The 25,433-nt window shown below is 38.7% G+C and overlaps 1 protein-coding gene across 2 annotated transcripts in view; it reads right to left on the bottom strand.

Moving 5' to 3' along the window:
• The window catches only part of bys (Bystin), a 107,653-nt gene that overhangs the window by 15,949 nt on the left and 66,271 nt on the right, over positions 1-25,433 (bottom strand). For both annotated transcript variants that reach the window (XM_017613562.1, XM_017613561.1), the window contains exon 4: positions 24,282-24,446. In XM_017613562.1, coding sequence (XP_017469051.1) covers positions 24,282-24,446 — 165 coding nt within the window. The remainder of the gene's footprint in view (positions 1-24,281; positions 24,447-25,433) is intronic.

The following is a 25,433-nucleotide window of genomic DNA, read 5'->3' as shown; positions in this document are numbered from 1 at the left end:
AAGGCTGCCATTGTGTACTCACCTACTTCCAGCCCCACCTCGATCTTTGTTACAAGGTCATGTATAGTAGAGCTGATTCACAGGACTTTCCGATTTAGTATGCATGTTGATGAACACTAAGGGGGCTATTCACCAAAACCCTTTTCTAATGTACTTCTCGACCGTGCGCTCCAGATTTTTCAGCATGAAGGATGTTAGGCTGACTGGCCTGAAGATGTTTGCCAGCGTATAGTCATCCCTTCCTGTTTTGGGAATGAAGGCTACCCTGACTTTTCTCCTAAGGAGTGGGAACGTGGCCAAATTCTAGACAGACCCTAAAGGCCTATAAGCCTGTCTCCCCCACANTTCCTAGAAAACTCTAGAAGATGTATCAAAAACTTTCAGATTTATTTTTATATTAATGAGAAATAATGTTTGTATCTAAAGAAATGGTAATAATTATACATACATATGTAATCTACACNATCCCTTCCTGTTTTGGGAATGAAGGCTACCCTGACTTTTCTCCTAAGGAGTGGGAACGTGGCCAAATTCTAGACAGACCCTAAAGGCCTATAAGCCTGTCTCCCCCACAATTTAGCATTTTTGGGTACACACAATCTGGGTGCGGTGACTTAAAGACGTCAAGAGGCTAAAGAAATCTTACTAACCCCTCAGTCACCNTTTTTAATTAAGTAAGCAAATTTTTGTTTGAATTTATGTATTTTGAACAGCATNAGGAGTGGGAACGTGGCCAAATTCTAGACAGACCCTAAAGGCCTATAAGCCTGTCTCCCCCACAATTTAGCATTTTTGGGTACACACAATCTGGGTGCGGTGACTTAAAGACGCTAAAGAGGCTAAAGAAATCTTACTAACCCCTCAGTCACAACCTGTGATGCTATCACATTAAAAACGGGGCATGAACGAACACCAGCGCATAGCGTGTANCTCGCTCTAATTACTTCACCTGGTATAATTCCGCCATGGCATGGAACACAGAGAATATTGTTTTGAGTTTTATCTTCAGTTAAAATTTCTGCATTATCATCACAGGTTCCATATCCGAAATTTGGATTTCGTTTACGAAGACAAAGCGAAGATGTGGTACGAAGTACCTAGTAATGTAAAAATATGTAAAATTTTACCTACTCTCAGACTTCTAAATTTGAACGTATACTTGGTACAAGCAGGTGGNTATGAAGAAAGTAATATTCACAAAATATTTTTACTTATGAAAAGTCTAACAAAATATAGGAAAAGAGTCGTCTTTAATAACTGCTCAACAAATTGGAGATAGCGCTTTTGTATGAATTTTAACTGCACNACAGGTGAAGTAATAAAACAGCTTTCTCGCTTTATTTTCTGACATTCGGCTGTCTTTTAGTCACATTTTATAGGTATGTTTTCAAATAAGGCAGTGTCAAAATATTTCTTCTCTAATATTACTTCACCTGGTATAATTAAACCATGGATGGGGTGCNAAGCAAGCCTGCATTGGGCAGTGTCAAAATCTTTTTCTCGCTCTAATTACTTCACCTGGTATAATTCCGCCATGGCATGGAACACAGAGAATATTGTTTTGAGTTTTATCTTCAGTTAAAATTTCTGCATTATCATCACAGGTTCCATATCCGAAATTTGGATTTCGTTTACGAAGACAAAGCGAAGATGTGGTACGAAGTACCTAGTAATGTAAAAATATGTTTAATTTTACCTACTCTCAGACTTCTAAATTTGAACGTATACTTGGTACAAGCAGGTGGGATGAATGGCGCAATAAACAGGTGAAGTAATAAAACAGCTTTCTCGCTTTATTTTCTGACATTCGGCTGTCTTTTAGTCACATTTTATAGGTATGTTTTCAAATAAGGCAGTGTCAAAATATTTCTTCTCTAATATTACTTCACCTGGTATAATTAAACCATGGATGGGGTGCATGTAATAACACCATACGCAGTAATTCCCATTACTTGGACATTAAAAAGCAGTTTCAGAAGTGAACTAGTGTCATTTTATTATTATTCTTTTTTCTAAACGGTTATAATGACAGCAGTGCATAATTGCGAAAGGAGGGGAGGGGGCGGGGGACGCGAGCGCGACGTCGAATGCGGCGGCGCGGGGTGACGCGTGGCGGCGCGCTAACGCGGACTGCCGCGACGCTGGGCACTTTCAAAATTGTATATTTACAAATCCGTCCATTTTGTTCATGTACTCCTTTTTGTCAAATGTAACTGGGTGACTACCTACATACGTATATATGTGCACTATTTCGCTTTATTACTCAATTGTTAAGTTTAAAAGATGGTCTTATTACTCAACGAGAAATGAAATAAAGCAAATTTGTGTTATTTCACATTCAATTGGGAAATAACACAAATTTGCGTTATTGCCGTTTGTGTTATTTCTGTGTCGGAGGCGAGATAAAAGATGTAAATCGATCTGTGTTTGCAGGAAATATTAGTGGTGTTCCTTTAAACAGATAAATTTGCCTGCGCATATACGTATATTTTTATCCACTGCTTTATATAAACGAGCAAAAAAGAATCTTTGATGCCCCTTATCGAGAAACTTGGGTCCGGTTTAATTATTTGTACAATGATTTTCAGTTGTTGTGTCTAAACGCATAAGCCGAATCCAAAAACTTTAACACNTTATTCTTTTTTCTAAACGGTTATAATGACAGCAGTGCATAATTGCGAAAAAAGGGGAGGGGGCGGGGGACGCGAGCGCGACGTCGAACTAGCTTATTAATAAATTCTACTACTACTAGCTTATTAATAAATTCGGTTTGTACTATGCATTTTTTTGCGAATTTGTACAAGAAGTGTTGTATACCTTTGACAGTCGGACGCCCCTCTTCTCCGGCAACACAGAAAGGAGAATTCTACTTAGTAAGGGTTATAATCCCTAAGCGCGGCCGAAGGCAGAAGCAAGTGCAACAGGTGGTGGACCTAACAAAGTGCATGTTTTCAATGGCTTGGAAGAAGCTGTTATTGCATTAACTGGATTGAGAACCAGTTCTTCAGTTGTAGGAGAAGTTCTGGCTTGTGGTTCAACAAATCAACCAGAAGCTGACATAGATGCGCCCATGGTTTCTATGCCCGACAGCCACGCATATCTTTGTGAAATCATTCCCATACCGCTATCGTTTCCTTCAAAATATGTAAAATCAAACAATTTTACTATAAATAAGCACTTCATGAGTGTTTTTTTTAATTCCTTTCCACATTGTTTTCCTTCATTCAGCTATCTTCGAAAAACAACTGATAGCTGGCAATGCTGCATATGTTTCCGCAAGGGTTGCAGCATGTGGATTTTTCGTTTTTCGTAGCGTAGCTACGAATTACGAATTACGAAACTTCGGGTTCTAGAATAAGGGGATTAATGTTAATGCTCAAAATATATAAAACTTCTTACTTTTTGCTTCAATTTGTCACAATTACACATGTTCTTCATTCTGATAGATTGTGAAATTTTAACAAAACTCACCACCAATATGAGTTTTTTGAGTTACAGAAACACTTCGGATATCGTTTGCGATATCAACTATGCGATACCGCGTTATGACAAAATTTGCGATACAATATCGCATTAGTTACAGAAACGCACTACTGGTCCGTTTTCGAAGTTTGGTGAGTTCAGCGTTCCACCATGGGGTCGCTTTTCCCTGCCTGCTTCTTCTCAGCGGACATATTTTCTCAAGACAACCAATCAAAGTACTCGTTACTAGTGGTCTGAAACTATCTATGGCACTATCGATACTATCGTTGGTTTTTGACTATCGTACCACCATCGATAGTTTTCAATACTATCGATAGTTTTTAATAGTTTTGGTTTTCTTACATTATTGTTTTATCGCTTACTGTCACTTTGAAAGCGCATTTGATAAAGCACCTTTTAATAAATGATATTTCGGCAGCGTACATTTCAGCCCTTTCCTGTTTCAGCGGGTGTTTTGATAAGTAAAAAATATGGATAGTTTCGTGGAAGTGAAATAACTGATATTGAATGATAACATATCTGATATTGAATAAAGTAAAATAACGGATATTTAATGAAGTAAATAGCTCTAAAAAAATCTAATTATTTTAATAAGCAACGACCCCTTCTGATTCATACGAAGTTTTGATTAGCTTTAATCACGCAAAATATTTTAATAAAAGTTTTGAGAAATTCTTGAAGAAAATGGCTATAAGAAGTTTTTTCATCCTGTAAAATTTCGAAAAATTAACTTTGCAAACTTTACCCTGAGCTCGCGATTTTCTGATTTTGTAAGAAATATTTTAATTTTGTAATAAATACTAAGTTTAAAAGACTATCGAAAACTATCGATAGTTATCGATGGTTTCTATAGAACTACTACTACGCACACGGAGAACGTAAATTCCGCAGGGTTGTCACTGCTGCTGCAGCTCGCTTCATCTCAGCAGGATGTATTACGGATCCTCGTCCGAACTTTCCTACTGAAGCGGCTGTTCGAGCCGTTGAGCGTGACAACCCTCGTCAGGCCGATCCCGGAAATCCCCGTATCAGGGATCTCAACTCGGCGATTTGGCAACTTGTGAACGTACATAAGCGGAAGAAATGGAAAGAGCATCTGAAGACCTGCAACTTTGCCTCTGGTGTGAGTAAGCTTTGGCCAACCGTGAGGTCATTGTCCCACCCAACGAAGCGTGACGACAGAGTTGACATAGCCTTTGGTGACCACTCTTCGTCGGACACCGAGCGATGCGCGAGCTATTTTAGCCGGCAGTTCATTCTGCATCCTCCGGTGGATAAAGCCAAACGTCGAGTGAACAGAAGGCTGCACAAAATGCCAAAACTTAGTGCGCCACTTGTTTTCACCAGCGGTGAGGTAAGTATAGCCATCGGGAAGGCGAAAGCCATTGGACCCGACGGAATTTGCATGTTGATGCTGAAACGTTTGGGTCTTGCGGGAGTAGCGTACCTAACGGAGGTCCTCAATCTGTCAATGGCCACTCTCGTCATTCCAGACATCTGGAAGATGGGGAGAGTGGTCCCACTGCTCAAACCGGGGAAACCAGCCAACAAAGGAGTCTTATCGTCCGATAACCCTCCTTTCCCTGGTAGCGAAGACACTAGAGGCCTTGCTCCTCCCGTATTTTACGAACCACCTGACCCCAGCGAAGCATCAGCATGGATTCCGTGAAGTGCACGGCACAACAACAGCACTTAACGCCATAAACACCCAGATAACTCGTGGCCTTAACCGAAACCGCCCCTATGAGAGAACTATTCTAGTAGCGTTGAACCTGTCCAAGGCGTTCGATCCTGTCAGTCATTCAACGCTGCTAGAAGACATAGAGGCCTCCTCGCTCCCACATGCACTCAAACGGTGGTCGGGGAATTATCTGAGTGGTCGACACTCGTCAGCAACTTTTAGGGACAAAACCAGAAAACTAAGAAAAATTAAACAGGGTGTACCACAGGGTGGTGTCCTATCCCCACTATTGCATTCCCACGACAGCCGGTCTTACGTACCGGAATGACTCGGGTTTTACCCGACCAAGGGCTGTTGTTTCGGCGATCTAACCCCGTTTAAGTTGGCGAAGTATCTCAGAAGTTCTTCGTCCAGAGGGCTACATTTGCTAAGTGTTCTTCTGCTCAGCGCTGGCATCGAGTCAAACCCAGGGCCAGAAACCTACACCTGCTGTGTATCCCAGAGACGACTACACCACAACTCCACCTCAGCCTAGTGCAATGCATGCGACGGGTGGAGTCACCTCAGAGTCTGCTCAGGACTACGGACCCACCGGCAGTGGACCACATCTTTTGCGGCCCCCTGCTGCTCAAAAAGAGCAGCCTTCACAGCTAACCCCAGTCCACCTGAGCAGCTCAACACAAACACCCCAGCACCACAACACTACAACACAATAGACCACACCACAACCACGACAGACCACGCAACAGACACAACCGCACCACCGCAGTCAAGTGCAACACCTGCCTTGGCTGGTGCCACTTTAGGGCGTGTTCAGGTCTGCGCACCACGCGAGATTGGACGGGGAACTTCGAGGGCCCGTGTTGCGCTGCTCGGTCGCAAACCAAAATGGCGACGCCACCCACTACCATCACACGGCGGCAACCTCCACAGCATCGCACACAGCCAATGGCGGCAAGGCTACACACATCCCTCCCACCCCGCATAACAACACGTCACCCGAACCACATGAAGCTTCTTCAATTTAACTGCAACGGACTTCAGAGCAAGATCTAGGAGATAACCGTCTTCATGGGAAGGCATGGTATATTGATAGCTGCGGTCCAAGAGACGAAGTTGCACAGCAATTCAACATTGTTGAATTGTGTCGGAAACAACGTGCACCGTCGAGATCGCGAGCGAGATAATGGTGGTGGCTTAGCGTTCATCACGCACCACACCGTGCAGTATCGTCTTATTGAAGCAGACATCGACCGCAGGGATACCACCCTAGAATGTCAGGGCATTGCTATCCGGTCAGGCAATGTTGAGCTCGAAATATTTAACGTTTACATACCCCCCGTCACTTGCTGCCCGGCAGGATATCACCCTGATATAGATGTGCTCCTCAGAGGTGAAAACCGTATGGTAGTAGGTGACATTAATGCGCACCACGATCTTTGGCATTCAAGCCTGTCAAACGATCGTAGGGGAACAGACTTGGCTGAGCAGATAGACGATTCGACATTCTGCACAATGAACGACGACGCACACACCCGGATTATGGGCAGCTGCTGCAGCTCGCCAGACATAACAATATTCAGCGCTGGTTTGATAAACAGCGTATCATGGCGACCTATGCTGACTTTGGCATCAGACCATCTGCCCATACTTATCTCGATCGATAAACCAACCGACTTTGCTCCGCGGAACACCGGATCTATATCAACTCTTCTAAAGCTGATCGGAAAGGCTTCGCGGAATTTACTGAGAGCACCTTTGCTGCGCTCCCCACACCAACCGACGTCCACCTGGTGAACAGTTCATTAAACAACCTCTGGGCCCGTCAGCTTATCGACAGGCCCTGAGCGGTATTCACAGGGAGTCAGTCTCGAGTTATGTGGAGTCCAGACCTGTGAGTGCCGTTCTAGGCGCACAACCACCGGACATTGACGAGACGGAGCTTCATCTGCCTCGGGAGACCAGAACCACAATAGCCCAACTTCGCTCTGGCTACTGCAGCAGGTTAAACTCATACCTGAGCAGATTAAACGCAGATGTGCCAAATGAATATCCGGCATGCGGAGAGACACCCCAAGACTCGAAACAGCTCTTCGTATGCCCGGAAAACCCCACAACCCTAACGCCTTTGTCCCTGTGCCCTATCCCCTGCGAAATCCTCGGCAACCCTATTCACCACCTGGACGAAGGAGTTCAGACTACAACTGGGTATTCACGTCGAAGGCGTAACAATACCGACGGCGAATAACCCCAAAATCTTCGGAATCACCTTCGGCAGTCTGTTCTCCTTCTCGGCGCATACAACCGCAATTGTCCACAAAGTACAGAGCCGCAACAATGTCCTCAAGTCGCTGGCCGACAGCACTTGGGGCAAAGACAAAGAAACGTTGTTGGCAACATACAAGGCAATTGGCCGGCCGGTTCTAAACTATGCAACGCCCGTGGTCGCCTGGGACTAGCTGGACGCAGGGAATGAAGCTACTGCCAGAATACGGCACTTCGGACAGCGACCGGATGCCTTCTGATGTCCCCCAACACCACCTTCACGACGAGACCCAGATGCTCCCAGTCAAGGAGAATAGCACAATGGCAAGCAGTTTCTTGTGGGGAGCCACAGACGTGATCATCCAACAAACAGCTGCTCGCAGAAGAGCCCTCGCCAAGGCACGTCAGGAGGCACCTCTACGAACTGACGGACGAAGTCCAGAGGTTCATTAAACAACCTCTGGACCCGTCAGCTTATCGACAGGCCCTGAACGACATTTACAGGGAGTCCGTCTAAAGTTACGTAGACTCCTGCCCTGAGAATGCAGTTCTAGGCATACAAACGCCTGACGTGGACGGGACAGAACTTTGTCTGCGCACCACAATATCCCAACTTCGCTCTGGCTATTGCAGCAGGCTAAACTCATACCTGAGCAGAATTAATGAGGAAGTGCTCAACCAATGCCCGGCATGCGGAGAGTCGCCACATGACTCTCGGCACCTCTTCACATGCTCCTAGAACCCCTCCCAGCTAACGCCCCTGTCCTTATGGATAGACCCGAGTGGAGTTTAGTAGCCGCTACAATAACAACTACAACGACTTTTAGTGAGGATTTAAAAAACACTGCCTCGCAAATTACTGATGACCTCTGACGACAACTTAAAACGTTGACGATTATTCGAGACGATGACTTACAATGATGACTGGACACAATGGCTGGATACGATGATTTCGATGATATTTGATGGTACCCAAATGCCAGACGTCTTGTACGTATAGACGAATAGTTAGCGGCCAAATTATAATTCTTTTAATACGAGCTTTTCCATTTTGACTTGCGGGCACCCAATTGCCCAAAACGACTTGCACGTATAAAGAATAGTTGCGGTCAAAAATTATGTTTCTTGTAATACGTTTGCTTGCAGGCACCCAATTGCCCAAAACGATTTGCACATACGCAGAATATTTGCGGTCAAAATTATATTTCTTTTAATATGTTGACTTGCAGGTACCCAAGTGCCCAGATCGACTTGATTACAAAATTGTATAGCGGTCAAATTATCTTTCGTTTTAAGCGGCTTTATTAAATTTTTAGAAACGCTAATTGCAATGTACAGGTGACTGTTGAAAACGGCGACAAAAAACGGCAAACTTTTAACGATAACGGGCGATGACAAATATTTGCAAAAATGGAAATAGCAACAATAGCGCTTTGCAAAGCGGTATACAATTTATCGTTTGAAACGGCGACGAAAACGGCAAACTTGCAATGCAAATGAACTATTACCAAAAATTTTGCAAATAATAATAGCAACGAGAGCGATTTGCAAAATGGTAGGCAACTTACAGGTTGAAACGGCGACAACTTCCAATGATGGTGGACGATGACGAAAAATTTGCACTTATAGACGGTAGCAAGGGCGATTTTAAAACGAATATTGTGGCGGCGGCATGTAAAGGACACGTTCAGTATATTCAATTCTTTCCTTCGCGAAAATCGAATGAAGATGCTGCCAGAAAACTTCAAATTCATCTTGTGGTTCAATGTTACTACAACTGTAGAGATTAAAGTTTTGTGAGTTAAAAACTTGAGAGAAAATAGTCAAAGATTCAAAGTACAAGTTTTTCATATACTGAAACTAGTTCATAGTTTTTCTCTTTTACTTGTAAAATAAACATTTCTTAAATAAATAGTTATATTTTTTCATTATTTTTTGGTTTTTGTGNTTCATAGTTTTTCTCTTTTACTTGTAAAATAAACATTTCTTAAATAAATATATTTTTTCATTATTTTTTGGTTTTTGTGTTTTTTAGTGCCTTCTTTGCCTTTTTTGCGTATTCTAGTGCCTTTTGCTGCCTATTTTGCTATTTTATTTTGCCTCTTATATCCAATTCGATATTTTATTTTGCCTTTTTATAGGTTTTNCGTATTCTAGTGCCTTTTGCTGCCTATTTTGCTATTTTATTTTGCCTCTTCTATCCAATTCGATATTTTATTTTGCCTTTTTANTTTTAGTGCCTTCTTTGCCTTTTTTGCGTATTCTAGTGCCTTTTGCTGCCTATTTTGCTATTTTATTTTGCCTCTTCTATCCAATTCGATATTTTATTTTGCCTGTTTATAGGTCCTAAAAACCTGTTCCCTGATGATTAGGGATAAAACGATACCATGGAAGTATCGATACCTGTACTTGGAAGTAGCATCGAAAGAAAGTATCGATGCCTAGTAAGAATCGGGCTAAAAGTATCGATACCTACTTATATCGATATTTGTACCTATATAAGAATTGTTTGTATAAAAAACGCCATCACATATCTATGAATTTTTGTCAAAATAACTTATGTGACTATAATTTTTGATTTCAGGCGAAGTAGCATTCGCCATCTTTTTAAGAACAACTTTAAGTTTTAAAACATGGTTTACTAGGATGGCCTCCCAGAAAACAAGAAAAAGAGCAAAGTCCAATACGTCGTTTTAAAAAAATCCCCAGAATTTTGATAACAGAATTGTCTTCGTTTGTATTTATGTACGTATTTTATTTGTAATACTTATTATTTACATATTTTGTACAAAGAGAAAGCGATTGAGATCAAAAACAATTATTTTATAATTTATTTCATACAAATGAATTAATAAATAAAAGTCATCTGTATTATAACACTGTTCAACAGCAGTTCTGCAAAGTAACAATGGTATGTTTCTGAAAGAAGTAATCATGTTGATAATTTTAGAGTGAAAAGCTGCTAAGTCCATTTGTAGAAAATTTGAAGGGGAAGAAAAAAAACTTTTCAAAACATTTCCTTCAAGAATTTTGCAGAAGGCTCCGTCGCAAATTAAAAGATTTAGAATTTTTTGCAAGCTTATCGTTTTTTCTATGCCTCTTTTGGACTTAGTAAATTTTCCTTTAATTGAATATAAACTTGAAGACGTTGCGTTTTTAATTTACCTTGCTTCCTATATCCAAATATGAGTTTTCACAAAAAGTGGACTTAGCAACTTTTCACTTCAAGCTAGCGATATCTTAATGAGATAATTATAGGTCTTTCTTTGTAGGAATTTTTCATTGGCAACTAAACTGGCAAAAATTTTTAGATATTCACAATAATAATTAGATTAAAAAAAGTCCGGAAATAAAATTTTCACTGAATCGGGTTTCAATATAAGTACTTTCTTCCGATACCTACTCAGTACTCGGTTCAAAAGTATCGATACCAAAATTACTTGGTATTGGACGAAAAGTATCGAGTATGTACTTGTATTTACTAGTATCGTTTTATCCCTACTGATGATGACTATGGCGATGGGTTTCAAATCGTTCGCGCTCTGACTTTGCAATGAAATCGTTTGGAATCGTTCAACTGGATTCTAGTGCTGTAATTGCTAATTTCGTTTTACCCTCTAATACTTTGTTGCGGCGAATTCGAAGGAAGGGAAGAAAGTTAAAACGACTTGACGGTGCAGACGCATGTGTACTCGTCCCTTTTCTTCTCACCCCCTCTCTTCCATATGCGATCAGAATTAAATTCAATACTTGAACTGTGTAAAAGCAGTAAAATTTTCAAAAAAGCCCCATTTGAAACGATTGAAACAAATATAACATCAAAAGCAAATCACAAAAATTTGGTTTAAAATTAAAGTACACACTTTCATCTTTCATGCCTAGTAGTTCTCTTAAGATTGGTTCACAAAATCATAACAGAGAAAGAAACAAATGCAGGTATTTAAATCACATAAAAAATATTATTAAAAGGATTATGTTCCCATTGACGTACGTCAAAAATCAAGAAGAAGTGGGAACTTGTATGACTGCCCATTGATATCTCGGTTATACAGCTTAAGGAAAAAAATTTCAAAGACACTCTCACCAAAGTTGATAAATCTGTCTTTTGACCAATTTTGTTATACAAATACTCCTATGTGCGTTGCATCTCCACAGGCAAAAAATATTGGCTACAATTTGTCATTTTGTTTGCCAGATATACATGATAAAATTACATTCGCATTCGCAAAATCTACGCGTTGGTTATTGCGAATGCCAAAGCGAATGCGAATGTTAAAATTTATGCGGAAGGAAGGTGCGGAAGGAATGCGAATATTCGCAACAACCCTGCTTAAACCACAACCGACTATTTTCAACATTACGGTATCCGACGGATGCCATCCGCACGGATCTAATCAGATTCGCACTGTCGGAATAAGCGAGTGCGAAGGATTAGATTCTGCGAATGGTGTCTGTTTCCGAGGGATCCCATTCTCATGAATCTAATCCTTCTCATTCGCTTGTTATGACAGTGTGAATCGGATTAGATCCGTGCGGATGGCAGCCGTCGGATACCGTAATAGGCATGAATATGACTTCTATCGATACCTTACGTAACCCATAAATATATTTTTAGCCTTTTCAAGTTTACGAAATACAACAATACTACACTAAACGGTACCGTTGTGAACACCCCAATTGTTTGGTTATGTGGTTATATTTTGTATTCATTTAACAACAACTATAAAATAATAATGTTTAACCAAATAACCAGGCAAGTATGAAGTCACACATTCTTCCTTATCCTGAGTTTCGCCCGAAAAATTTTTCACGCAAAAACTTGTAATCCGCCCATAGTAAATACATGGAAACAAAACGTGAAAAGTGAACCGGTTCAGGAAAAATTAAACTCATGATAATGCTGATTATATTTTTTATCCGTTTGCGAATTATTTCGATCTCAGGTGAAAACAGAAATATTGATTTTTAACATCATAAATACATTTGTATATGTATGTATGTATAAAAGCCAGCACTTTAACTTTAACAAAATTAGCTTTTTTATCTACCTCTCCTATCTGCTACCTGTAAAAGGGCCGTTTAGCCTAGCAGATACACATACATTCCTAAATACATGNTTTGTATATGTATGTATGTATAAAAGCCAGCACTTTAACTTTAACAAAATAAGCTTTTTTATCTACCTCTCCTATCTGCTACCTGTAAAAGGGCCGTTTAGCCTAGCAGATACACATACATTCCTAAATACATACATATCGCACATTTGCTGTCATAATCCGAAAATTCACAAACTTGAAAAAAAACGGCTTTGAAGTTTTGAAATTACATATCCTTTATTCAGGCCCTAACCAACATTTTTTTTTACTTTAGAGAAGCACAGAGAACATTCTGCCTTATCCTGAGTTTCGCCTGAAAAAAAATTCACCCGAAAATATATCATCCGCCCATGGTAAAACCATGGAAAGCATAAGTGAAAAGTGAACCGGTTCGGGAAAAATGAAACTCGTGATAAGGCTGATTCTTTTTATAATCACTTTTCGTTTCCATGTACTTACTATGGCGGAATACAAATTTTCGGTTGAATTTTTTTCGGATGAAACTCAGGATAAGGCAGAATATCAAAAACAGGCAGGGTTTTTAAAAAAGTGGTATGTAACTCCGTTATTTTTCGTTCTACTACTCTAAAATTTTTACTGTTACAGTTTCAAACTAAGTTTTGGTTAGGGCCTTTGTTAGTTAATCCCATAGTAAAAATGAATACATATTTTGTTATAGTGAGCTACAGGTAATCGGTACAGCTATACAATTTTAACACAACATAGAACAACAGATAGCGGTCACTTCTAATACTTATTCCTTGAATTTTGTTACCTCAAGAATAACTTAAGTCGGGCGGCCCGGGCCCTTGCTCTATTACTAGAAAGTTATTAATTGTCGTCATTAATGCAAATTGCTCTACCTGGTAAATGTAAACTTTTATAGAAGAAAAAAGAATTAACATGGGAAACGTTTTCGTNGCGGCCCGGGCCCTTGCTCTATTACTAGAAAGTTATTAATTGTCGTCATTCATGCAAATTGCTCTACCTGGTAAATGTAAACTTTTATAGAAGAAAAAAGAATTAACATGGGAAACGTTTTCGTGACTTTTCTGAAAATTGGTTTGTTCAATATCAAAAAAAAGCGTTCAATAATACAAAAAATTTGCAAGAGAAAGCCTAAACGAGAGCGTAACAATAGGTCCATTCTTTTCCATAACTTTTCCAGTAAGTACTTGCAGCGAGAGCGTACAAGAAAAATAGAGAGCAAAATTGAGAGGAAGAGAAAATTATCAGAAAAGGTATTGAACGGAAAGCTAGTAAAAACTTGCAACTTCGCCATTTTGACACTTTCTGACGGTTATATCAAGTTCTTTAATTTATAGCGAATTTTCGAGCGCTACTCCGTAGCTTTGTCTCGGTTCCAATCTTAATTAAAAGCTGTTTAGCCTCCACCATGTCGCTTGATTAGACATTAGCTGCAAACAAGAAGTCATTTCATCTTATCACACTCATGTCGTTGAGGATAGTGAAGACTTAAATTCCCAACTCAAAAAATTTTGTGAAATCGAAGAGTTGCCCGAGCACCATCCGCCATCTGAAGATGATGTTTTTTGTGAGAAAATTTATCTCAACACCACATACCGGCAGTGTTGCCATTTTAGCCGTTTTCCGGCTAAATTTAGCCGGTTGCGACAGCAAACAGCCGGAGAAATTTCAGTTTAGCCGGCAGCCGATTTGTTAGCCGTTTTGTAAAAAAAATTAGCCGTTTTTAGCCGATTTTGCTATTTGCCTTGTTTTCTTAAAATTCAAATATATGTATGTGTTTCTAATTTTGACTAAGCGATCCAAAATCTGTTAGAAATGGCTAACCTTATCGTGGAGAAAATTTTCGTGTCAGGCAGGGTTATATCTTCGATTTCGCTTATTTTTATTTTAAACGAATATATTTTTTTTCTAAAGAAGGCCGTAGCGGGGATTTTTACATAAAATGTTTGTTATGCAAATCTTAAATTTAAGTGTGAAATTTTATTCGCAAACTTAGAAAATAACAAATTGTATCACTGTTTGCTTAACACGCGTTTGTGTTTGGATATAGTGCCAACACATAGAATAAATATTATAGGTATTGTCTTCCCAGATAACGCATATTCAATTCTGCCTTAATTACAAAACATCATTGTTACCCACGGTTAAAGGTTTAAGGTAAGGGAAAAATGGATATTTTCAAGTCCTATGTACACTTATGTAATTTTTTAAATAAACTTTTTTTGCTGAGAACTTATTTAAATTCCAAAAACCGAAGACCAAATTGAATTAAAAGAACCAGCACTTAAATGCATCAAAATGCAAATAAAATAGCACAAATTTCTAATGTAAAGCAAAACTCTCTGGGAAGACAATAGGTTTGTTATTCGAAAATCCAGCGAGAATTATCACTCAAAATATCAGATAGTAAGAAAAAATGCTCACAAATTCTCTCTCAAGTAGAGAAACTTGCAAATTTCTGCCCGAACGCCAATTTGCAGGAATTTGCAGTTTCCCTACCAGGTAGTGTCCACGGTTGCATTTCAAATATAAGAAATTTGTGTAGAATTTTTAAAATTCTTTCAGAGGGGCAAAAAACAGGATCTACATGTATATTTCTTGTTAGTCGGACTTTCTTTAACATAAATACGTTTCATTTTCTTTGTCGTAGTAACTGTCGGGTTTCCTATATCGACTCTGGTTCCGATTACGAATACAGTTTTTTTTCAGCCGAGTATCTTTAAAATCATTGGAATTAACTAAATTAATTAAGTAAACAAGTATTTACCTGCATTTTTCATTTTAATGTCGCTCAAGTTTGTAAATTTTTAAATTTAACGACCTTGTTTATTCAAATCATCGTCGACAAAAAATCCAAATGTGCCACAATCATATGGTTTTCTAATTGCAAATTCTTGCCTACAAAATTTTTTCCAGCTTGAATTTGCAACTTCTCTCCAGGAACTAGTCTTTCTACTTGTGATTTATTTAAATAAAACGTGTGAAATTTAGTTGAGAAAGTTTAGCCGTTTTTAGCCGTTTTTTTTTGCCAATTTAGCCGGTTGGTCCAAACCGTTCTGGCAACACTGCATACCGGCAAGAAGACGGGCGTTGTGCGTCTTCCGTTCAAAAGAACATTTCCATCGCAGCTCAAGCTGGGTCGTTCGCGCTCCCAAGCCATGAGCCAAGCACTNGTGTTCTCATTACCACTATTATTTCTAGTGGTAGTGCACAATGATTTCCACTCCAAGCCTAGTGATATTGGAGCTGACAAAATTTCCACTAAATTAATATTAATGGCTTAAAGACTATTTCCACTAAATCTTGCAAATAGTGGAAAAAAGCCATGTTTCCACTAAATAATACTAATGCTTGGTAGTAAGGAAAAACTGATATCGCACGTTTAATAATATAGAGATGTAATTAAAAATTTACTTTCTTGGGGAATTCATAATACAATTAATAAGCTTGATGAGGAAAATATGTTCAGCCTAACAGATGACTAAACTTCCCAGAAATGGCGAAGATATGTGTCTTTCCATCTGTCTTTAGGTATACCAACTGTATGAATTGATCAAACTTTGATTGCGTATTCCCACAAAATTGAAAATTTGAAAAATTTCTTTATATTAGCTTTGTTCCACACGCTTTCCGGGCTGTTCGGTAATTAGAGCGTAAAAATAAGTTATTCTCTCACAAGTGAGCTAGAATTCGTGAAATCGATCAGTAAAAATTTAAGTTTTTTGATTTTTAATTTTAATATTGTGGATGTGTAATTCAGGAGCATAGAAAGGAACTCCCATCAACAAAACTTCGAAAAAATATACATTTCGCAAGTTATTGCACAAACAATTTTTATTGCATTTTTTCTTCGATTCACAATATCTCATAAATTATTTAACCGAATTGAATGAAATCTTCAGGGCGTATTCCATTTATGTCCTAGTTTCTATTGACATATTTTTTTTAATGCAAATTTTATTTTCGTTCCTTTTTACTAATATTTATACTAACAAAGTTTTTGCAAAACATCGTTCTGGAGTAACAAAAAATTTGAAAAAAAAATTAAAAATATTCTTCTAGTCTTATTAAATAACATGTGTAAATTTCCAAGTGTGTGTATTTTTCGTTTAGAAGATATCAGCAATTAAACTTGGCCCTGCATGTATAGCATCTTTGATTTTTCGATTTTTGAATAACATTTTTTTTTTAGATTATACTTTTTTTTTTAATTCAGTCAGCTAACGGATTTGTGCGAAAGTGGTAATTAATATTTCCACGTGTGTAAATTATTGAACGGTGGTAGCTTGGTTATACGCGACGAATAACGACTGTCTTTTAAGCAAGTGTACGTAAAAGAAGTAAGTAAGCAAAAAAGCAGCAACGAACATTAATCGCTTATTGCATTTGTCCCCTTTGAATACCCGTTGCAATCCTCATAATAAGATGTGTAAGCTTGCAACGGACTACAAGCGACCAAATAACAAATCCAAAGGCTTTATAANTAACGACTGTCTTTTAAGCAAGTGTACGTAAAAGAAGTAAGTAAGCAAAAAAGCAGCAACGAACATTAATCGCTTATTGCATTTGTCCCCTTTGAATACCCGTTGCAATCCTCATAATAAGATGTGTAAGCTTGCAACGGACTACAAGCGACCAAATAACAAATCCAAAGGCTTTATAAGAAGGGTGCCAAAGCTACTTCAAAGGCATCGCTTTTGTCTTTTACGCAGAGGCCGATTACGATGTAGAAAGCCAGTCGTTGGAGAAACGTTTCCTTAGAGCAGCGACAATAAAGAATACCAGAAATTTTCACTCTTGTGTACCAATTAACAACAGCAAATCACTTGCAGAACTTATTCAGCATCAGAATCACTAATTGAGAACACGATCATTTCATGAATTCTCAGTTTATCGGTTTCATGTTTATAACATCATACGTTGGAATTTACTTTGTTGCAATAAAAGCCATATACTCAAATTTAGTGTATAATATAATGTAGAAAGGATTTATAAGCGCCTGGAAGTATCATATGATAAAGCTCACAATCATTTTTTTAATAATAATAGATTGGCGCTTACACATACGTTAGAGTTTGGCCGAGCTTCTCCTCCGATTTGCGGCGGGCGCCTTGATGTTGTCACACAAAGAGGAGGGACCTACAGTTTTACGCCGACTCCGAACGGCGATTGTATTTTTATGAGGAGCTGTTTTTCATAACAGAAATACACTTGGAGGTTTGCTGTTGACTGCCGAGGGGCGACCGCTATTAGAAAAAAACCGTATTTGTTTTTTTTTATGTTGGTTTCTACCGGACTTGAACCCAGGCCCTGCGGAATGATAGCGCGCACCGCCAATGCAGCGGCCGCCAATGTATTTAAAAAATCAAAAAATAAAGTTTATTCAAAAATCGAAAAATCAAAGATACTATACATGCAGAGCCAAGTTAAAGTGCTGATATCTTTTAAACGAAAAATACACACACTTGGAAATTTACACATGTTATTTAATAAGACTGGAAGAATATTTTTAATTTTTTTTCAATTTTTTTGTTGCTCCAGAACGATGTTTTGCAAAAACTTTCGTAGTATAAATATTAGTAAAAGGAACAAAAATAAAATTTGCATTAAAAAAATATGTCAATAGAAACTATGACATAAAAGGAATAAGCCCTGAAGATTTCATTCAATTTGGTTAAATAATTTATGAGATATTGTGAATCGAAGAAAAAATGCCATAATTGTTTATGCAATAACTTGCGAAATGTATATTTTTTCGAAGTTTTGTTGATGGGAGTTAATTTCTATGCTCCTGAATTACACATCCACCATATTAAAATTAAAAATCAAAAAACTTTAATTTTTACTGATCGATTTCACGAATTCTGGCTCAAGTGTTAAAAATAAGTCAACACGTGGCAAAAGTGCCTCTTACGTGAGTCTCCACTTCGTGTTTTTAATATTTAAATCCATAAAAGCAAAATTTGTGTTTGTGTTTATCTTAAACAAATATTGTAATTGTATTGAAATATACTGTAAATTGATATGTATGTACTTATGTTAGAAAATATACACACATATATTCAAAAGCCGATACATTTCCAAAAATCACTTGAAAAGGCCTAATTACTTTACTATACTTTGTTTAGTGGAAAATCTGTTGATTCCACTACTTTTGAAATTATTGAAAATTTTTTACATTACCACTTAACTCATTAGTGGTAGTGGAAAAAAATTAAATTACCACTAAAGGCATTTATTTTTAGTGGAAATTTTTGCAACTACCTCTATCGCATTTAGTGGTAGNAGAGAAAGGCCTCCTCTGCGTTGGAAAGACCAGGTGGAGAAGGACTTGGCTTCACTTGGCATTTTCAATTGGCGTCAGTTAGCACAGAAGAGAAATGACTGGCGTGCTGTTTTGGACTCGGCCAAAATCGCTTAGGCGATTATAGCGCCAAATAAGAAGAAGAAGAAGAAGAAGAAGAAGAAGAAAAAAAAATCTAAGTCCCACTACTTTTAGTGGGATTAGAAAAAAATAAGCCTCACTATATTCAATATTAGTGGTACTTGAAATTTAGTGCACTACGCCCATGTCTGGCTATCGCCCATCATAATCCAATCAATAATGCTATTACAACAGCTATGGCGGGAAGGCATAGAATGGGACGAATGCGTTAAACCACTCTCGTTACACAAATGGAATCAATTCCTGGTAGATTTACCAACCATTGAACAAAATCGTTTACAACTTGTTCGAAACTATAGAAAATGGGGTGCAAAGCGAACTTAGATCCCATATGTCGAATTTAGGACTGGTTCTGAACANGGAATCAATTCCTGGTAGATTTACCAACCATTGAACAAATCCAAATACCTAGATGGACAGAATTCGCTCCCGATCGAAAAATCCAAATCCATGGATCCATGGGACGCATCCGAGAAAGCTTATGGCGCAGCGATTTATATTCGGACTCAGGCACACGAGAATCATGTAACTTCTCAGTTACTTTGCTCCAAATCTAAGGTAGCTCCGTTATAAACAATAAGCCTTCCACGCTTGGAGTTATGTGAAGCAGTTCTGTTATCCAAGGCAATAAAAACCGTTCTTTCGCAACTTCCTCTAGGGAAATATGAGCTGTTTCTTTGGTGTGATCAATAATGTCTCGTGGCTGGAAAAACCACCGTGTACGTGGAAAGTTTATGTCGCCAATCGAACAGCACAAATAATCCAAAACATGGAATCAAAACCCTGTGGACTTGGAAACTCTTGTGGGATGGGCCCAAATGGCTACTGAAAGACCAAAAGCACTGGCCAAAATCACTACATCTAAAAGTCATTCCTCCCGAGATTCAAAAAATTGAAACTCCACAGACCAATCTGACATCCTTAGTCGCTTTTCCTCATGGCCAAGGGCCGTTCGAGTCATCGCATACATNGTGGGATGGGCCCAAATGGCTACTGAAAGACCAAAAGCACTGGCCAAAATCACTACATCTAAAAGTCATTCCTCCCGAGATTCAAAAAATTGAAACTCTTCACAGACCAATCTGACATCCTTAGTCGCTTTTCCTCATGGCCAAGGGCCGTTCGAGTCATCGCATACATATTTCGTTTCTTTAATCAAATCAAATCTCACCTAATACAGTCCACACCAGAACCTTCGTACGGAACCGTAGCACTCTCTCAAAACTAAATACAATTTGTAAAAACGCGACTAATCGTACTCGCTCAAAAACGTCATTATCCGGATGAATATTTAAAACTGGCGAACTGCCAACCAATCTCTAAACGGAGTTCGCTCCTTCCCTTGAGTCCGTAGCTGGGTAAACATGGCATTCTTAGAGTCAACGGACGCTTGGCAAACGCTCCGCTTTCGTACAACGAAAGGCACCCAATTATTCTACCTGAGTCAACAAGATTTTGCTACTTATTTCTCCAGTTCGTGCACACTTTGCTATTGCATGCAGAACATCAACTCATGATCCGAATGGCAAAACAGGAATTCTTTATCCCGAGACTTAAGTCCAAAGTTAAACAAATCATTTTCAGTTGCAAAATCTGTACAATTTCTAAACAAAAAATGCGAACACAAATCATGGTAGCATTACCGCCAGAGAGATCTACTTGTTCTTTGACATTTACTCGAACAGGAATCGATTTTGCAGGTCCTTTCGACATCAAATCAGCGAACACTCGGAAGGCACCTTATATCAAGGGTTACATCTGCGTATTTGTCTGCTTTTCTACAAAAGTAATGCATTGCTCTGCTCCGATCTTTCTACCAAGGCATTCCAGGCGGCTTTCGCGCGATTTGTCGGTCGACGGGGCCTACCTCAGCTCATATTTGCAGACAACGGAAAGAACTTCGTAGGAGCAAGTCGATCCTTTCAAAAGAATTTCAAACAATTTCTAAAGGAAGTGCCGAATTAAATTCGTTCGAAGTATTCCATTCACGGGTTTGAATGGCACTTTATACCTCCAAACGCACCTCATATGANAACTAAATACAATTTGTAAAAACGCGACTAATCGTACTCGCTCAAAAACGTCATTATCCGGATGAATATTAAAAACTGGCGAACTGCCAACCAATCTCTAAACGGAGTTCGCTCCTTCCCTTGAGTCCGTAGCTGGGTAAACATGGCATTCTTAGAGTCAACGGACGCTTGGCAAACGCTCCGCTTTCGTACAACGAAAGGCACCCAATTATTCTACCTGAGTCATCAAGATTTTGCTACTTATTTCTCCAGTTCGTGCACACTTTGCTATTGCATGCAGAACATCAACTCATGATCCGAATGGCAAAACAGGAATTCTTTATCCCGAGACTTAAGTCCAAAGTTAAACAAATCATTTTCAGTTGCAAAATCTGTACAATTTCTAAACAAAAAATGCGAACACAAATCATGGTAGCATTACCGCCAGAGAGATCTACTTGTTCTTTGACATTTACTCGAACAGGAATCGATTTTGCAGGTCCTTTCGACATCAAATCAGCGAACACTCGGAAGGCACCTTATATCAAGGGTTACATCTGCGTATTTGTCTGCTTTTCTACAAAAGTAATGCATTGCTCTGCTCCGATCTTTCTACCAAGGCATTCCAGGCGGCTTTCGCGCGATTTGTCGGTCGACGGGGCCTACCTCAGCTCATATTTGCAGACAACGGAAAGAACTTCGTAGGAGCAAGTCGATCCTTTCAAAAGGATTTCAAACAATTTCTAAAGGAAGTGCCGAATTAAATTCGTTCGAAGTATTCCATTCACGGGTTTGAATGGCACTTTATACCTCCAAACGCACCTCATATGAGCGGCTTATGGGAAGCTGCGGTGAAAAGTGTAAAGTTACATCTGAAAAGAATCGCTGGCAATATGCACTTCCTTTTTTCCCGTATTTAACCCTCGGCCTTTATCAATGTCAGATAATCCACAAGACCTAGTGGCGCTGACCCCCGGCCATTTTTTACGAGGTGCACCACTTCTCGCTACCCCAAAATCGGAAGCAAAAAACATCTCCCTTCAGAACCGCTGGGAAAAATTGAAATTGCTCCACCAGCACTTTAGTGTACGGTGGAAGGAAGAATACCTGAAAGAACTTCACAAACGATATAAGTGGAAATCTCCACAAAAAGACCTTACCGTTAATGATTTTGTCGTCATTAAGAACGAATTAACACCACAGAACGAATGGCGTCTAGGAAGAATTGTAAAGGTCTACCTTGGCCCAGATGATAAAGTGCGTGTTACAGATGTTCAAACGCAACACGGCCTGTTCACCAGACCAATCGTAAAACTATGTCCTCTACCCATTCAGTCAGATGTCCCTAAGACACCACCCTGACAGCAACTTTCAATATCTGAATTTTGTTTTCTCCTAGCCATAAGTTTTCAAAAACCCAATACTAAAGCAAGTCTATTTTACAGAAGCTAAATGGTATGCCGCTGCAGCACGACGTCACCCCGTAGACGTAAACCAGTTCTGCATCTGCGCTTGGTCACAGGCACCAAGCACATCACACAGCAGCGTCGCTACTGAACCACACCGCCATCGCATAGACGTGAACAAGCTCTTCATCTTCGGCTAGCCCAAGGAAAAAAGAGTGCTACACGACGACGTCGCGATTCAATCACGCCTTCACCAAGTCCACGCGAATCAATTGAGCATCAGCGCGTACCTTCATGTAAGAATAGCAATAGACAACGACCTCGAAAGCTAACTCCGACTCTACTTCGACGGCGTGCACCAGCAACAAAGGCCTTGCACCACAGCGTCATGATCCAACCGTACATCTGTGCTTAGTTTGCCACCGCTATCACGCACTCAGATTTTGCAAGTTTTTCTTGGAGCTGACTGTAGAAGAACGCATCCGTTGCGTACGTAAATTCAACTACTGCTCGAATTGTCTAGCTAAAACACATCGCAAGACACAATGCACATCGCCCGACAACTGTTAAACCTGTGACCGACCACACCACTCGATACTACACTCGTTCAAAATACACCTCTGCTAAAGAGAACGCAGCCACCCTCTTTTTCGAACTTACGGCAGTTCGATGTGGCCATGCGACTGCTATAAATAGGAGCGCCGTATTGGTTCTCCCTCTCCTTCTCCTTTTTCGACCATACGGATTGGACCATCATCGATAAAGTATCACTTTAATCAACCGAAGGAATTTATCAACTTCATCATCGTGGAGTATTTACCACATACGTACATCATTTACTTTGCTAAGTATTAATTTGAATTATACATTTACATTTCAATTACTGTTTGAAACATCTTTATGTTATATTTATATTGAATTCTCATTCTTTGTACTATTGAACTTCAATATTGTCTCATTAAATTGCATATGAATTACATACATGCGTATTTGCATTATTATACAAATACTTGAGTGCTTTACATCCATTACTCTTGCACGTGTAGATCCGTACCTACACGTAAGTACATCTAACAGATTTGAGAAGCAGAGGCATCGCTCTTCCATGCCTCAACAATTTCCCTTCTCAATATCATTTCCAACGTGTCTAGAATCGCGGTGAGATAATGGTAACATGATTTGCTAATCAAATTTTCCGGTTACAAAACCATCGGTAACGTGCAGAATAGACCTGTTAATATTGTGTTTACGCTCTACCTGCTGATACTTACTGGAAATTTTGAGCAAACTTAAGGTCAACAAATCTCGTATTTTAAAAAATTAGGTTTTGAAATTTTTTTAAGTAAAGCCCATTATCTAACATAAACCATATAAATTCAAACTTTGTACACAAACTTGGAAAATCCTATAAAGATTTCATCTAAATTCCAAACTTTTTACTTAGAATTTCTTCATTTTTGTGCAATAAAGTGCAAGTTTGAACTTTCTGAAAAATCGCGTTGACTTTTGATGACATTTTTTTGCTAACGGTGTTAGCACTTTGTTCTATATAAAAAAAAATGTACTTTGAATGGAAAAAATGCGTAATACCGCCAGCAAAATATAAAATTTAATGTTTTAAATCTGCATGCGAAAAAATTTCTAAGTTTGCCACGTAAACTGTTGTTGCCGTTTCCACTTTTTCATATGCCAACCCAACATTTTCAAGAAATTCTAATTAAAAAGCTTGGAATTAGATGACATTATTTTTCTAATCTTTGTACAAAGTTTGAAATTAGAAATTACATGGCTCTTGTTATCTTCTTCTTTTTTAGTTATACTTTTATAAAAATTAATGAACTTTCAAAAATAAAAGACAAATAGCTAAATAAAAGAATGTATGTACGAGTATTTATGTATATCTACCGAGTTCCTTGAAATATGGCGGCCGCGCTCCAATTGTGTGGTTCCGTTATAAAAAGAATTTGCTCCCAATTTCGTAACCTTGGAATAATCTTGAAAGCCTTTGGGACCTTTCCACTCCGGTATCGCTTCATTACGTCTCGTACTCCTTCATACATTTCACGAACTCTGCAAAAATTTAACAATTTTGAATCTTTAATTTAAAGGGCAACTAACTCTATCTTTCAAGGACAAACAAAATAGCATATCGAGCCATAACCACCAAAAAGACGAAAGTTCTGCGTGAATTTCATAAGATTTAAACATATAACCTCATGAAAATTCCTTGAATTTCGTCTGGAACATTTGTAGTTTCTTTACGGAATTTCAAACGATTTTTGAGGTATAATAGTGATATTTTAGGATCCAATAAGTAAATAGCTCGATTAGATACATCTAGTTAGTTAGTTAAGAACATCGCACACATTTTAATTTGCTTCAAGTCAACGTTTAGATTTAGATGCATTGCAACAGTTTTGTTTCGAAACATACAAACTTCATTACTTATTGTATCCATGGAGTAGAATGAATCCATCCACTCATAAATTACTAAGACATGGATGTGAGGTCTCTAGAAAATTCCCAATGCCTATAGCATTTTACTCCGAAGATTCAAGTGAGGCATGGCCCAAATTAATAGAAGAAACATGAAAGAGAGAGCTCGCCAGGAAAGCAGACAGCATAGAATTTTAGATGCATTTAATCAAGCTATTTACTTGTCGGATCCTAAAATATCACTATTATACCTAAAAAATCGTTTGAAATTCCGTAAAGAAACTACCAATGTTCCAGACGAAATTCAAGGAATTTTCATGAGGATATATGTTTAAATCTTATGAAATTCACGCAGAATTCATGTTATTACAGTTTATGAATTGATTTATGTTTTTCAGAGCTATTACAAAGCATGATGCTGATGGTGTTAAAAACGGAAGCATGGAAATATATTGTTGATTAAGATAATCCCCTATACTAACGTTATGTATATAGATCGTCACTAAGTTACTACGAACACACACATACACACTTCCACACAAACATACCCACGCACATACAAACACACACAAATGTACCCTGTAGGGAAACCCCGAACTGGTGAACCAAATTTGTAGTTCC

The sequence above is a fragment of the Rhagoletis zephyria genome, unplaced genomic scaffold (assembly GCF_001687245.7).
Source record: "Rhagoletis zephyria isolate East Lansing unplaced genomic scaffold, Rhagoletis_zephyria_1.1 Rzeph_scaffold_00686, whole genome shotgun sequence".
In the NCBI taxonomy this organism is placed as follows: domain Eukaryota; kingdom Metazoa; phylum Arthropoda; class Insecta; order Diptera; family Tephritidae; genus Rhagoletis; species Rhagoletis zephyria.
This window is presented reverse-complemented; position numbering and strand designations above follow the sequence as displayed.